General features: G+C 41.1%; 1 protein-coding gene across 1 annotated transcript; it reads right to left on the reverse strand.

Annotated features, from left to right (window-relative positions):
- Positions 1-234: 234 nt before the first annotated feature.
- LOC145040513 (uncharacterized) lies at positions 235-1250 on the reverse strand. Its single transcript, XM_078988428.1, has 2 exons — positions 1055-1250; positions 235-872 (listed from the first exon to the last, which is right to left on the reverse strand). The coding sequence occupies exons 1-2, from the start codon at positions 1248-1250 to the stop codon at positions 235-237; spliced, it is 834 nt and encodes a 277-aa protein (XP_078844554.1).
- Positions 1251-16234: the final 14984 nt, after the last annotated feature.

Genomic DNA, 16234 nt, shown 5'->3' on the forward strand with positions numbered 1-16234 from the left:
CTTAGACCCAACAATATCATGAAGAACAGGGGCCAACCTATTAGTCAACAACTTTGCAATAATCTTAAATTGCAACCCAATAAGACTAATAGGCCGATAATCCTTGATACAAAGCGGATTATCGGTTTTGGGGATCAAGGTAATAAAGGATGAATTACATCCCTTCGGAAAGACCAGTTTGGGAAAAAACTCTTGCACAAAAGCAATAACATCATCAACAAGGATCTCCTAAAACTATATGAGAAAACGAAAAGTAAAACTATCCAGAATAGGGGCACGATCAACACCACAATCCCAAACTGCATTTTTAATCTCTTTAGCCATGAACCCCACCTCAATAAAAGAAGCAACCCTCGGATCCAAAGACTTGAATCTAGGGCTTCGACGATCGAAACTAACACCAAGAAAAGGCTGAAACTTACTAGCAAAAAATAAAAACAAAGCCTTCTTAACACTAGCAGGCTCTGAATTCCACTCTCCATCAATAGTAACCCCTCTCATCATCAACTGCCTTCTAGTTTTTTTCAATAATGCATGAAATAACTCACAATTCTCATCTCCCTCCACAACCCAAGTAGATTTAACCTTTTGAGTAACATCCAGAGATCTGACTTTTTCCAAATTCGCCAAATCTTCAAGAATTCCTCTTCTTTCTCGAATTAGGTCATCACTTTCTTCACCATCATCGATAAAATTATCAATCTCTACCAATCGCCCCAACAACTGATTTGAAGAAACATATGCAGCTGACTTAGTCTCCGCATTCCAAGACTGAATCCTAGCTTTAATAAGTTTAAGCTTGGTTTTGAAAACAACAAACTTACTCCAAGACGATTCAATAACAAAATCAGCCACAACTCCTGTAACCACATCTACAAAACCCTCCAAGAAAGCCAAGAATTGAAGAATTTAAAAGGAGAAGGCCCAAAATCAACCATATTAGAGTGAAGCGAGATAAGAAATTGATCCGACCATTTCCTATCCAACACCGAGACCTCAAAATGATCAAAACAATCATACACTTCATCCAAGACCAAGAACCAATTAAGCTTACTAAGTTTAGCACCTATGGCATCAACTCTAGTAAACCGTTTTCCAACCATAGGCACATCAATAAGACCAGCATCGTCAATGAACTCATTAAAGTACTGAGCAAAAGTAGAGCAAAAAACAGAACCCAACCTTTCACTCACCTCCCTAACAACATTGAAATCACCAAAAAAGACATAGTTTCCCCCATTCCTTCTCATGAACGCCGAGAGGTACCCCCAAAGATGTTGCTTTCTCACTAGATCTTGAGGAGCATAAATATTAACCATAAAACAATTAATATTAAATGGAATCCACAAGCCTCCCATAATAACCACATTACTAGTACAAGTAACACTAGTTTTTGGTAATCACATTCGTGTTGTAACGCCCCATTTCTGGTATGTAATATAAATATAAGTAGAGACGGGATTTTGCTAGCGAATTTAGCTGGCGACTCGACGAGTCCATATTCCTGACTCGGCGAGTCTGCTAGTCTGGATAAAACCCTAAATCCTAGGGTTTGTACCCAATTTAAACGTCATTATAGCCCTCATCCTAGTGTCTAACACCTCTAAAGCATTTTATTTGTAAACCCGAATTCTCCATTGCTAAGTTGAGTATTTTGTGCCATTTTTTTGGAGTTTTAGAAGAGAAGGAAAGAAGGAAGATCCAAAGGAGAAGTAGGAGATCCAGAGTCTAGAGATCATTTACTTCTTATCCTGGTATTAAGGCTTTCTCCTTGCTTTTTTTTCCACTTTGATCTTCGTATACGCTAGTATATACTACTTTTGGGACATTATATGGTCCAAACTCGAGTTTGGGGATATCCTGAGGAAATGAACCATATATCTAATTATATTTGAGCTGTAGGAGCTCAAGGTAGCTACCTTTATGCACCTAAAGTATAGTTCTAAACCCTAGGATCCCATTCTTAGCTTATTTTGGTGTTCTAGCCTCATTTCCATGTGCATGCACGTAAAGTTGGCAACTTTACGTGTTATTTTAGCCCTAGAAGCTCAGATCTATGATTTGGTTGCACTAGAATCGATCAGAATCAACTGTATTATAATGGCATGCAAGTGACTCGGCAAGTTGTTCATCACACTCGACGAATCGAGTCGTAAGTCCTTGATTTTCCCGTTTGAGAATTTAGCAGTGGAATCAGTGAGTGGGAAATGGACTCGGTGAGTTAAGACACGGATCTAGTAATGGAGGGACTCGGTAGGTCGACGCCCTGACTCGGCGAGTCCAAGGCAATCTTCTTGCCTCAAGAACATACTCGACGAGTTGTTCATACAACTTGGCGAGTCGTAGACTAGACACGTTCATAGGATGAAGGAGGACTCAACGAGTAGTTCATACAAAGCGGCGAGTCAGATGTAGATGGACTCGATGTTAGTACCGAAGAAGAACTTGTCGAGTCTTTGCTAAACTCGACGAGTAGAAGCGTATAGAGGATTAGAAAATAAGACAGGGACTCAGCGAGTTGGCGGCCCTACTCGGCGAGTCAGGTCAACTGAAAGTTGACTTTCTCCAGATGGTTTACTTTTCCAGGGGTAAAATAGTCATTTTACGCTAAGTTTAGTTATCAGTATTTGATTGAGTTTATTTTTGGGAATTCTAGTCGGGAAGTTATGGAGCAGCACCAGACATTTCCCGAGTAGCATTTCATCAGCCAGCTTACGAGGTGAGTTTCCTTCCAGTAGGAACGGGTCCACGGCCACAATGCCGATCCGTTTAGTTAGAAGTAGTTTCCAGACCTCGACCCGATGCAGTAGTTAGTATGTTTGATGTCTTCGTGACTCAGGCATGATTATGTGTTATGTGTTCCAGACTATGGTCCGATGTAGTATGATATATATTTGTTCATGCTATTTGTTACGCTTATGCTATGCTACGTTCATTCAGTTCTAGAATTCGGTCTGATGCAGAGGGCAAGACCCTGGTTAGTTCCGGACTTAGGTATGATGTAGTTTCCGACTTTGGTCCGATGTAGAGGGCAAGGCCCTGGTTAGTTCCAGACTTTGGTCCGATGCAGTTTCCGGACTTTGGTCCAATGCAGAGGGCAAGGCCCTGGTTAGTTCCGAACATCGGTTCGATGCAATGGGCAAGGCCCAGTATGTGCTTTATATGTTTTGCATGATATGTGGTAGTTTGGGGGATCTCACTAAACTTCATGCTAACAATTTCAGTTTTTGTTTTCAGGTACTTCTGCTAGTAAGGAGAAGAGCTTTGGGATGATGGCATGGAACACACCACAGTTTCAGTTAGCCTGGGAGTTCACTCTGATATTTTGATATGTTTTGAAGCAGTTTTGATTTGATCCAGTTTGATATGACATTTTGAGACACATGCTTCATGGGTTATTATATGAGATCTATATATTATGGTTTTAGTTATGTTTTCAAGTAAAAAATTTTGGGTGGCATTTTTGGAACATTTCAAGTTGGTATCAAAGCCTTGGTTTGAGGGATTCGGGCATACTTTTGGGTGTGTCTGAACTCAAACTAAGGAATTGGTATAATGTTTTCAAAAGAAAAGCATTTTTGAAAATAATTTAAAAAAAAAAGAAACTGAAAAAGAGAAAAGAGTTTGAAAAAGAGAAAAGGGTGCGGTGAATGCGATCAGCCAAGCTCAAGTAAGTACTCGCAAATTAACCTTACAAGTTATATTATGATTATCAGTTTCAGTAGAATAGCATGCTAGATTAGGACTAAGGATCTAGGAAAGATGCCTTATATGCCTGTTATATGTGAATTGCATGCTAGTATCGAGTAGACAGTAGTAGGATAGCCTGTATAGGTTATGCCTAAGTTTATGAGCTTAGGTCGCATGCTAAGTGCAGATTCTTGTTATATGAATATGATTGCTTGATTATGTTATGGTTAGAATTTCCTTTGTCTGAATGCTACTTGCTCTGTTCTTTGTGGGATTTTGAGTGATGGGAGTTAGCTGTTATGTGAATACGTTAAGTCACATGTAATCAGGGTTGAATAATCTCAGAGTATTGGATTTGACCCTATTACGTAGCTCTCGTTTGAGTCTTAACCGTTGTAAGGATGAGTCCCTTACTCGAAGGATTATCTGATCCTCGTTACATGTGATGGTATTCAAGTGATAGCCAATTGGCCTTTCGGGTCGAGATTGTAGTAGAGCAGGTGGGGGCTCATCTAGAACCCGAAGTTTATGGACCCCATGGATCCTTCTGGAAGGAGGATCCTACCTTTAGCTTTTGTAATCTGGGATGAAGAGTGAATGGTGTACCATGTTTTTAGGGGAGTCAATTACAGGACTGGATTGCTACAGAGGTTTCGCTGGCCCTCCGCGAAGAGTTACCCGACACCATTGGGCGTTTCACCGATAGGGTGGTTGCCAGGATCGAGAGGCGGGCCTCAGCTATCCAGGCGATGAGTAAAACAGTCAGGGTGACCCAGGAACAGGACATTGGTTCAGATAGTCAGCTGAGGAAGTGGAAGCGGGCTTCCGATCTAGCTCGGCAGGTTGGACAGTTAGACGTTATTGTAGCTAATGCCAGAGATATGCGAGGTCAAAATAGTTGCACAAGAAAGGAGGGAATGTGGGATGACACTCACAGCAAGTCGAAGTGCGGAAGATGCGGATGGAAGGGTCATAGGTGTCAAGAATGCTCAATAGAAGTAGAGCTATGCCATCATTGCCATCAGCTTGGTCATGTCATGGTGATTTGACCCACTCAGCGGTTGGGTAGTCTCGGTACCATCGCAGGCTTTGGAAGGAAGGAGGATTCGAGGGTTCTTCAGGGCAAGTTCCAGTTATGAATCTTTCTCTCTTTATCAGCTTATGCTATGACTCTATTATTATGGTACTGCATCAATATTAGTAAGCATATGTATTGGAGTATTATATTACCTGCTTATGATTGAGTTATATGCCATCTACATACCTTGGATTTTAGAGTGATAGTTGGAGAACGTCCCCTACGGAGCAGGTTACTTTGGGTGTAGTAGCAGTAGCAGGTATGTGTAAGACTCGGTAGTGTCTCACTACTTTCGAGAAGGTGACGTCTGAGTATAGATCAGTTTTATCCCCAACAGTGGTAAGCTTGAGTTTCCAACGGAGTAGCCAGAGGACAATAGGATTAGTAACAAAAAGATGGTGATGTCAGTTGTGGGTGTTAGATATAGAAGTAGTTGGTCATTGGATGTTCAAGAGAATTGCATTTCTTTCATGAGTGTTCCGGCCTTGGAGGTTCGAGAAAAATGCACTTTCATGCGGGTGTGATTATTTGGAGTTTAGTTGTGATTCAAGATTGGAAGTGGGAACTAGGACTCGTCAGCCACAGTGAAGGTTAAGACCTTCAGTGACAGCAGGGTAGATAGACTGAGGTGTCACACTTTACCAGATTTCAAGAGTACTCTTCAAGATTTCATAGGATGGGTGGTCATAAGATTTGACTGGTAATTGATCATTAGTATTGGTAAGCTCAGATTGTCGGCAGTGGACTATTAAGAAGTAAGAAGGATCGAGAATCTTCAGCTCTCACATGTAATGAAGACTTAGTCAAATCTAAGTGGGGGAGAAACTTTTTGTAAAGAACTCCAAAGGTGAGTAGTGGTTGCACGAGGTGCAATCTCTTGGGCACCTTGTCAACCAGAAGGATATTCTGGTCGATTCGGCGATGATAGGGGCCATGGTATAGTGGGAGATTCCGAGGTCTCCATCTGAGATTCAGAGTTTCCTGGTTCTAGCGGGTTATTATCAGAGAATTTATACGGGATTTTTCTGAGATTGTAGATCCTTTTCCCCGAATAACCAAGAAGTCGGTGGCCTTTCGTTGGGGCCCTGAGCAGCAAACAACCTTCAAGACTCTCAGTCAGCGATTATACGAGGCACCGATCCTCACCCTGCCATGGGGTGTTAATGATTTTGTGGTTTTCTATGACGCTTTGATCACAGGCATGGGTGCGGTACTGATACAATGGCATCATGTGATAGCAGGTTTTGAGAACCAGGTTGGAGTACCGGTTAGGACTTAGGGCAATAGTGTGTCAGGTCGAGCGTGTGCTCGACCCAGTTTGGAGATTATTGTAAGTTTGTGGGTGTAGCCGTAGCATTCACTAGCATTCAAATAGTGTTAAAGTGTTGTAAGTCCGCAGGTGTAGCCGTAGCATTCACTAGCAGTCAAATAGTGTTAGAGTGTTGTAAGTATGCAGGTGTAGCCGTAACATTCACCAGGTTGGTAGATAGCATGAGCGCGTTGTTAGGACGCAGGAGGAACAGTAGTACCCACTAGTTCGGGTGCATCAGTGAGGATATGGAAATCCACGGATTGGATTTTGGGATTACCGAAATGGATTATATATGGTTGAGCCAACGATACAATAGTGGAACGTCACTACAGTTATGAGATCAGGGAAGCAATGGGATTCTTAGATTCATGTATGATATAAGGCTACTATTGGTCATGGAGCCATCACTTTTAGTCTTAGATTTGATGATGACAGGATTCGACGTATAGACCCGATCGGTTGGATCGGGAGGTTGTTAGAGACACAGTGGCATGATAACTATGGGCAACTAGTTCCAGAGAGGGATTTCATTCAGAATTCGTGTGATATGACTATGTGGGAGACTTTTTAGCTCAGCGATTGGGCTGGAACCCAGTAAATTCAGATGACTGACGAATGAATTGAGACCAGGAAGGTTCTGATACATTTTGGGAAGCAACTATGTGGCAGCATACTGCTTCAGGCAGATCAGTGTTCGGGTAGTTTCAACATTTGGCGACATCAGTGATTGTGTTTTGGGCAGCGGATTAAGAGAATTGGGTTCAATGATAATGATTCAGAATGAGTGGTCCATCAGGGAATCAGACTATCCCAAGGCCGCAGATTTCAGACAGAATAGATGTGATCATGTTGCAAGGGATTCGTTTCATCTTTGGGTTTCAGAACCCTGCGGGGTTGGTCTTAGTTACCATGAAAAGGCTGGGTATGCATACGGAGGTGACCTTGTCGTTCAAGTTGTCGGGTGATGCTAAGTTGCTCACCGTGGAATTTGGTAATCTCAATGCGGTTGAATTGTCTATGTTGCATAGTTCACGTTGAGTCTTGACCATAGCAGAGAAGGTTCTGTTTCTTGAAGGTTTTTCTAAATTCTCACGCCGAGTGGAGATTTCAGTACTGAAGCATCGTATGTGGAATTATTCGTGAGTAGTGGTGTAATGGCCAGCAGTGGGAGTGGCCGGAATTGCAGCTCAGCAGAGGATTGAAGAATATTGGAAAGGTCCATTGCTTGTGGAAAGTTGCCTTGGAAAGGCCAGTGGCGGTGCAGGGTAAAGGGGTAAACCCCTTGTGTATAAACTGTAAGTGTACTGGGAATACCGGTGGGATTTTCGGTTGGGTAAAAGTGTTGTACTGGAGGATAGTAATGATCAGATTATTCAGGAGAAGACATTTTCAAGAATTCGATCGGATGGGCGAAGTACATAACTAGTGGTAAAGCTATAAGTGGTTTGTGAGATAGTTGGCCGTAGCAGAGTTATTTTCAGATGCAGTAGCAGTAGGCTTCGAGGACGAAGTCTAAGATAAGTGGGGGAGAATTGTAACACCATATTTCTGGTATGTAATATAAATAAAGTATTTTCCTTTCTTAAGAGGTACTCGATGAACCGGTAGCCCGATTCGTCGAGTAGAGACGGGATTTTGCTCACGATTTAGTTGGAGACTCGACGAGTCCACCAGTTTGGATAAAACCCTATATCCCAGGGTTTGTACCATATTTAAATATCATTATATCCCCTATCCCAACCTCCAACACATCTAAAGCATTTTTATCTGTAAACCTTAATTCTCCGTTGCTAAGTTAAGTATTTTGTGCCATTTTTTTTGGAGTTTTAGAAGAGAAGCAAAGGAGGAAGATCCAAAAGACAAGAAGGAGATCCATAGTCTAGAGATCATTTACTTCCTATCCTGGTATTCAAGCTTTATCCTTGTTGTTTTTCCACTTTGATCTTCGTATACGCTAGTATAGACTACTTTTGGGACATTATATGATCCAAACTCGAGTTTGGGGATATCCTGAGGAAATGAACCATATATCTAATTATATTTGAGCTGTAGGAGCTCAAGGTAGCTACCTTTATGCACCTAAAGTATAGTTCTAAACCCTAGGATCCCATTCTTAGCTTATTTTGGTGTTCTAGCCTCATTTCCATGTGCATGCACGTAAAGTTGTCAACTTTATGTGTTATATTAGCCCTAGAAGCTTAGATCATGATTTGGATGCACTGGAATCGATCCGAATCAACTGTATTATAATGGCATGCAAGTGACTCGGTGAGTTGTTCATCAGACTTGACGAGTTGAGTCGTGAGTCCCCGATTTCCCGTATTGAGAAATTAGAAGTGGAATCAGTGAGTGGGAAATGGACTCGGTGAGTTGAGACACAGATCTAGTAATGGAGGGACTCGGCGGGTCGGCGCCTTGACTCGGCGATTCCAAGGCAATCTTCTTGCCTCAAGAACAGATTCGACGAGTTGTTCATACAACTTGGCGAGTCGTAGACTGGACACCTTTATAGGATGAAGGAGGACTCGACGAGTTGGTCATACAAATCGGCGAGTCAAATGAAGATGGACTCGATGTTAGTACCGAAGAAGAACTCATCGAGTCTTTGCTAAACTCGACGAGTAGAAACGTATAGAGGATTAAAAAAGAGGACAAGGACTCGGCGAGTTAGCGGCCTAACTCGACGAGTCAGGTCAACTGAAAGTTGACTTTGGCCAGAGGGTTGACTTTTACCAAGGGTAAAATAGTCATTTTCCCTAAGTTTAGTTATCAGTATTTGATTAAGTTTATTTATGGGAATTTTAGTTAAGAAGTTATGGAGCAGCAGCAGACAGTTCCCGAGTAGCATTTCATTAGCCAGCTTACAAGGTGAGTCTTCTTCCCGTAGGAATGGGTCTATGGCCACAATGTCGGCCCATTTAGTTAGCAGTAGTTTCCGGACCTCGGCCCGATGCAATAGTTAGTATGTTTGATGTCTTCGTGACTCAGGCATGATTATGTTTTATGTGTTCTAGACAATGGTCCGATGCAGTATGCAGTATATGTGTTCATGCTATCTGTTATGCTTATGCTATGCTATAGTCATTTAGTTTTGTACTTTGGTCCGATGCAGAGGGCAAGGCCCTGGTTAGTTCCGCACTTCAGTCCGATGCAGTTTCTGGACTTCGGTCCAATGCAGTGGGCAAGGCCCGGTATGTGCTTTATATGTTTTGCATGATATATGTGTTGGAATAGTGTCTAAGGCTACAACTATATTAGGCAAGTATTTGACCCGGTTGTGCGTGGTCCTTTTGGGTTGCCTTTAGCATAGCAACTTGATAGGATGATTTATTAAGAGAGAGTTAATATTATTAGTATATTATGAGAATAATATAAAGAATAATATATAGTTATTTGATTAATATAAGTCATAGAATTAATTGGAATTAATTTGGTGACTTAAAGAGATTAATTAAATAAGAGGGTATAAACTGTCAATTGTTTGATAGTTACTCTTTAGACTATAAATCCTTATCCAAGATAAATGGATGATTTCTCGGGCTTGGATAAGCCAAAATCGTCCATAGGGTTATCAAGGAAAGGATATGGTTTAACTTAAAGTCTAAGTTATCCAATTAGGGTTTAAGCTGTAATCCTTAAGGAGTCTACAAGTATAAATAGACCCTAGGGGTGAGGGAATTCTACATATCATCTAAAGTAGAGACACTCTGGCCAAATTCCTCCCTTCTCCTCTCTCCCAAATCATCCTCCTTGCTATTGGTGTTTGTAAGCCATTAGAGGAGTGACAATTGTGACTCTAGAAGCTCCATGACAACAAGATCAATAAGGAATCAAGAGGTATGATTCTAGATCTGTTTCAATATTGTTTTTACATCTAAATAGTCATTAGCAGTCTTGGATTCAAAGCATGTTTGATTAGAAAGCCTAGATCCGAGCATTAGGGTTTTGCATGCGCACATAGGAAAGTTCTTATGGCTAAAACCCATCAGTGGTATCAAAGCCTAGCTTGGTTTTCTTTAAATTGTTGCTTGATTAACTGAAACAAACCTGCAAAATTGGATTTTTTGGTTTCTGAGTCATGGACTCGGCGAGTTCCAAAGTGGACTCGGCGAGTAGGCCTGACTCGGTGAGTCCCTTTGTGTACTCGGCGAGTCCGGGTGTCAGGATTAGCCAAAAACGGGATTTTTCCATATTTGTCTTGTGGAAACTTACCTTAATCATATTAGATCAACCCTAATCCGATTTTGTGATACATATGACTATATTTTTGATCTAATTGAAGATAATTATCAATTAATAAAATATTTGATTTCCTTACATGATAATTATTAATCAAATATAGATAATTATGTGATTTTGATTATTTGTTATTTGATCCTTTATGTTTTAAATGTTTAAAACTTGTCCTCAAGTTTTGAAATTTATGTTTTGTGATTAAAAGTTTAATTTAGACAATTTAAATTTCAAACCCTAGAATTTTACAAGTTTAAAACACAACCCTATACTAATATAATATTACAAGATTAATATGTATATATGTATAACTTAAATGCTAGTCTTACCGTTAGTAGGCCTCATTCACGAAGCCGGTCTATAAGGTGGGTATAAGGTTGTGGCCTATAAAATGGCGCTTAATGGGTGTACACTCACACCCACCGCTCGCTTGATTGGTGGAGGGTCGTTAGCCGAACGGGTAGGATAGGGCAACCTCATCCTCTCATTAAAAGTATAATAAGAAATACAAAGTAACTACATGTTTTCTTAAAATTTCCCAATCCTAGTTACTTTAGGAAAGTGAATTGATGCAATCCCATAAAATTACACTTTGCACCTTGCTAAGAAGTTAGTGGAGCGTGTGTGGTTTACCGGCACACTAATTGGTTCTAAGCGAAGGTGGCAAAGGGTGATTCATTGTTTATCATAGTTCAATGGAGCGTGTGTGGTTTACCGGCACATCGAATAGGTGATCGTTACAATGAAGGCACCACGATAATTTGTATGGTAATTCACACACGCTTTGTGATCCTCGGTATCCCAGTCACAAACAAGAGGAGCATATCGAGATCTAAACATGTCATTGAAAGGTTTCAATGAATCTCATCTAAACCTAGGAATTCTCAATACATTTAGAACTTAAAGTTATGTTTTTCATGGTGGAGAATTAGTGAATCGTCATTCACTTACCTTCAAATTGTTTGCATATTAGATTACGACATCCCTTTTCTAATGTGTAAATATTGTTGTTGGATCCTAGCCCTAATTCTTCTTATTGGGTGATAATTAGGGATTCATATTCTAACCTATCTTTGTCCTTTCTAATTGTAGATGTCGAACGGTGCTGCGAGTTCTTTCACTTTAATGAGCCATTGTCAAAAGGTCACCTTTGATGGAACGAACTTTAGCGAATGGATAAGATACATTCGCACGATTGCTCGCTATGAGGATAAGGAGTATGTCCTCGATGAGAAGCTCGAGAAAATCAACCCTGAAATCGCTACTCCCGCCGAAATCACTGCTTTCGAAACTCACGAGCATGATGCAATGAAAGTGCATTGCATCATGATCGCGACCATGAACTCCGAATTCCAAAAGTCCTACGAGGACATGTATCCGTACGAAATGCACCAAGACTTATTGGAGACATACCATCAAAACGCGAGACAAGAGCCTTATGAGATTTTCACCAACATGATTTCCGCTAAGATGGGTCATGGAGAATCTCTTACCATGCACTTGCAAAAGATGCAAAGGTATGTCGACTGCCTTCGCAAGTTAAATGTTGACTTTGGGGAATACTTGGCAATCGACATGGTGCTTCACTCTTTGCCTCCGAGCTACAATCAATTTAGGATGACCTATCACATGAACAAAGAAGAGGTCACCCTAAGTAAACTCCAAGGTCTCTTGAGGGTCGCTGAGAGCAACTTCAAGGACAAATCTGCTGCACCAACTCCCAATCCGCCCGCTGCTCCTGTCGTGGAAATTGGACAAGGAAAAGGAAAGAAGAGGAAGGCTTCATCAAAGAACCATCGCAAAGTGAAAGCCCGAGATGGTGCCTCTTCTAGTGGGACCAAAGTTGATCCCTCTAAGCCCTGCTCTAATCCGAAGGAGGCAGAGTGCCACCACTGCCACAAGATAGGACATTGGAAGAGAAGCTGCCCGGAGTACCTGCAAGCCATCAAGGAAGGAAAGATCAAGCCATCTTTCGGAGGTGTATATACAATTAAATCTAATGATTCCCACAATACTTCTTGGGTTCTTGATACCGGTTGTGGTTATCACATTTATTCTAATGTGCAGGGACTAAGAAGAAGTAGAGACGTGGAGCATGGAAGAATAAATCTAATCATGGGGAACACAAGATCGTCGCCTGTGACCAAGATTGGAGTGTATTCTTTAGTGCTTAGGAATAGTTTATCTTTAGATTTGAACAATTGTTTCTATTCGCCAGAAATGGCTAGAAACATCATTTCTTTTCATGGTTTGTTTAGACAAGGTTTTAGATTTTCTTTTAATAATGAGAATGGTTCTATTTTAGCTTATCTAAATGGTGTCTTTTACTTTGAAGCTATACCATGTAATGGAATTTATGAAACTATTATGATTGTTGATAACTTAGGAAATGATGTTTTGTATTTGGATTCTTCCAATAGTATGGATAAGGCATCCTTATGGCATTGTCATCTTGGACATGTCAACAAGAAACGCATAGCCCAAGTCCAAAAGGATGGAGTGTTGGAGTCATTCGACCTTAGGGAAGATGACACATGCGAGTCTTGTTTACTTGGAAAGATGACTAAGTCACCCTTCGCTGGTACGTGCGAAAGGGGTGAGGGTCTATTGGACCTCATACATACTGATGTATGTGGGCCGTTTAGATCTACCACGAAGGATGGAAACCGCTTCTACGTGACTTTTACCGATGACTATAGTAGATATGGGTATATCTACTTAATCAAGCAAAAGTCAGAAACTTTTGAAAAATTCGAAGAGTTTAAGAGTGAAGTGGAGAATCAATTGGGCAGGAAGATCAAGATGTTTTGATCCGATCGAGGAGGAGAGTACCTAAGTCTTGAATTCTACGATTATCTCAAGGAGTGTGGAATAGTTTCACAATTGACGCCACCTAGGACACCACAATTGAATGGTGTGGCAGAAAGGCGTAATCGAACCTTGTTGGACATGGTTCGCTCTATGATGAGTCGTGCTTCGCTATCTATCTCTTTTTGGCGGTATGCCTTAGAGACTGCCACCCATATCCTTAACCGATTCCCTACTAAGAAGGTTGCCAAAACACCTCATGAGATTTGGATAGGGAAAGCTCCTTCATTAGCACATATCAAGGTTTGGGGTTGCGAGGCTTTCGTAAGACGAGATACTCACGACAAGCTCGAACCTCGTAGTGAGCGATGTATTTTCATCGGCTACCCGCAGAAATCCTTTGGATATCTCTTCTATAGACCGAAGGACAATGTTGTCTTTGTTGCGAGGAGAGGAGTTTTCCGAGAACGAGAACTCATAGGCCAAGGAGACAATGGGAGGCAAATCGATCTTGAAGAGATTCAAGAGTCGATAAATGAAGGAACCTCTACCGCTGGCACTCAACCCGAGGAGGAAACTTCGGTTGAGCCAATTGACATATCATTACCTCTTAGACGTTCTGAAAGAGTTAGGTTTCAACCCTAGATATATGGTTTTCATATTACTACCGAAGGGGACACATATATTAGTGATAGTACACTAATAAATCTTGATGAACCTAATAGCTATAAGGAAGCCATGGCAGGCCCGGAGTCTGCGAAATGGAAAGAGGCAATGGATAGCGAGATCCAATCCATGTATGATAACCAAGTTTGGAATTTGGTTGATAATGTGCCTGGTCGTAAGACCGTTGGGTGCAAATGGATCTTCAAGAAGAAGACCGACGTGGATGGAAAGGTACACACCTTTAAAGCACGACTAGTTGCGAAGGGCCTTACTCAAACTCCCGGAGTTGACTATGAAGAGACCTTCTCACCAGTTGTGAAGATAAAATCTATTAGAGTGATGCTAGCTATTTCCGCATTTCATGATTATGAGATTTGGCAAATGGATGTCAAGACCGCTTTCCTTAATGAAAAGTTGGCTGAGGATGTTTACATGGCTCAGCTAGAGGGGTTTGTGGATCCGAAGCATCCGAATAGAGTGTGTAAGCTTGAGAAGTCCATTTATGGACTTAAGCAAGCGTCTCATAGATGGAATCTTTGTTTCGATGAGAAAGTCAAAGAGTTTGGATTTATACGAAGTGAAGATGAATCATGTGTATATGTCAAAGCCAATGGGAGTGTAGTAAGCTTTCTCGTTCTATATGTCGATGACATATTACTCATAGGAAACGACGTCTCGACTTTGCAGGAGGTTAAGTCCTGGCTCGGGAAGTGCTTCGCTATGAAGGACCTCAGAGAGGCTTCCTATATTTTGGGAATAAGGATAGTGAGAGAAAGAAGTAAGAGACTGATTGGACTTAGTCAGAACACTTACTTAGAGAAGGTACTAAAACGTTTTAGTATGGAAAACTCGAAGAAGGGAGAATTACCGATACAAAGCAATTCCAAGTTGAGTAAGACTCAAAGTCCGCGTACCGAAGTTGAGATAGCTGATATGAGCCGAGTTCCATACGCTTCCGCAGTTGGCTCAATCATGTACGCTATGACATGTACTCGCCCTGATGTAGCCTTTTCTTTGAGCATGGTTAGTAGATATCAAGGGAACCCTGGCAAAGCCCATTGGGTTGCGGTGAAGAACATCCTTAAGTACCTTCGGAGGAAGAAGGAATGGTTCTTAGTCCTTGGAGGTAGTGATGACTTGAAGGTGCGAGGGTATAGTGATGCCAGTTTTCAGACCGACAGGGACAACTACAGTTCGCAGTCGGGCTGGGTCTTTACCCTGAATGGAGGAGCGGTAACTTGGAAGAGTTCCAAGTAGGAAACCGTAGCTGATTCAACATGCGAATCAGAGTACATCGCAGCGAGCGAAGCGTCGAAGGAGGCAATATGGCTAAAGAACTTCATCGGTGATCTTGGAGTTGTACCTGCCATAAAGGAGCCCATGGAGATTTTCTGTGATAACGAAGGAGCGGTTGCCTTGACCAAGGAACCGAGGAATCATGGTAGATCAAGACATATCGACAGAAAATATCACTTCATTAGACATCGTGTAGAAGAAGGAAAACTCGTAGTAAAGAGGATATCATCGGAAGATAACCCAGCAGATCCGCTTACGAAGAGACTAAGTAGGCTTAAGCACTTGCAGCATGCTAGGAGCATCGGGCTTAAGGATGATGTTAGCATAAATTAGATAGTATTAGAAACGTGTAATAGATAAATGTAATTAACATTTGATGATTAAATAAAGGAGTTTTATTTATAAGTAATGTTACTATCTTATGTTAATTGTTTAGCTGTTGTTTCACTTTGCATGTTTTGACTTCCAGAATAATTGAGTTTATTAAGAATAATCGAATTGTTCAAATTGTCCACAATCGTTCATATGTTGGAAGTAGATATGAATGAAGATTGTCATGAATAGGTGTGTAGAGTGTCTAAATGGTTTTAGACATAGCAAAAGGTTGCTGCAACGTTCATGAGTGCTTATGAACTAGTTTTGAGCATTGGAACAAACCCGCGCTTGCTGGAATCACCTTATGGAATGTGATAGTAAAAGGGTGATCGCAAGACGATAATATCATATAGTCTTAAAACCTAGATATATGGTTTGTTATTGGTTAATTGATTGTACATTGATAATGCGAAAACGCATTGGTAACTCGATGTTATAAAACGCATTGTTGTGTATAGTTGGTTAATGAATAACTAAATGCATATAAGTCGAAGTTTATCTGTAACTTTTATCCTAAGAAGGAAAAAGTGATATCTCGGCCGCTCGATGATTTGATTTGACTTATGTGTCGGGCCCGATCAGAACTGAATTGATGTGTTCGATTAACTTCTATGTTGAATAAATCGGAAATCGAGAAACCAAATGCTTGACTGACTGTTCCATAGTATTGTCACCATGATATCTAACAGAGGACTGTAAGATCCCTTATCTAAAGGACAAGATTGATTAGATCAGAGTTTGACAGCGTCTTTGAGAGCTACGATTGCAAACCGAAT

Source organism: Lactuca saligna, chromosome 4 (genome assembly GCF_052625555.1).
Source record: "Lactuca saligna cultivar CGN05327 chromosome 4, ASM5262555v1, whole genome shotgun sequence".
Lineage (NCBI taxonomy): Eukaryota > Viridiplantae > Streptophyta > Magnoliopsida > Asterales > Asteraceae > Lactuca > Lactuca saligna.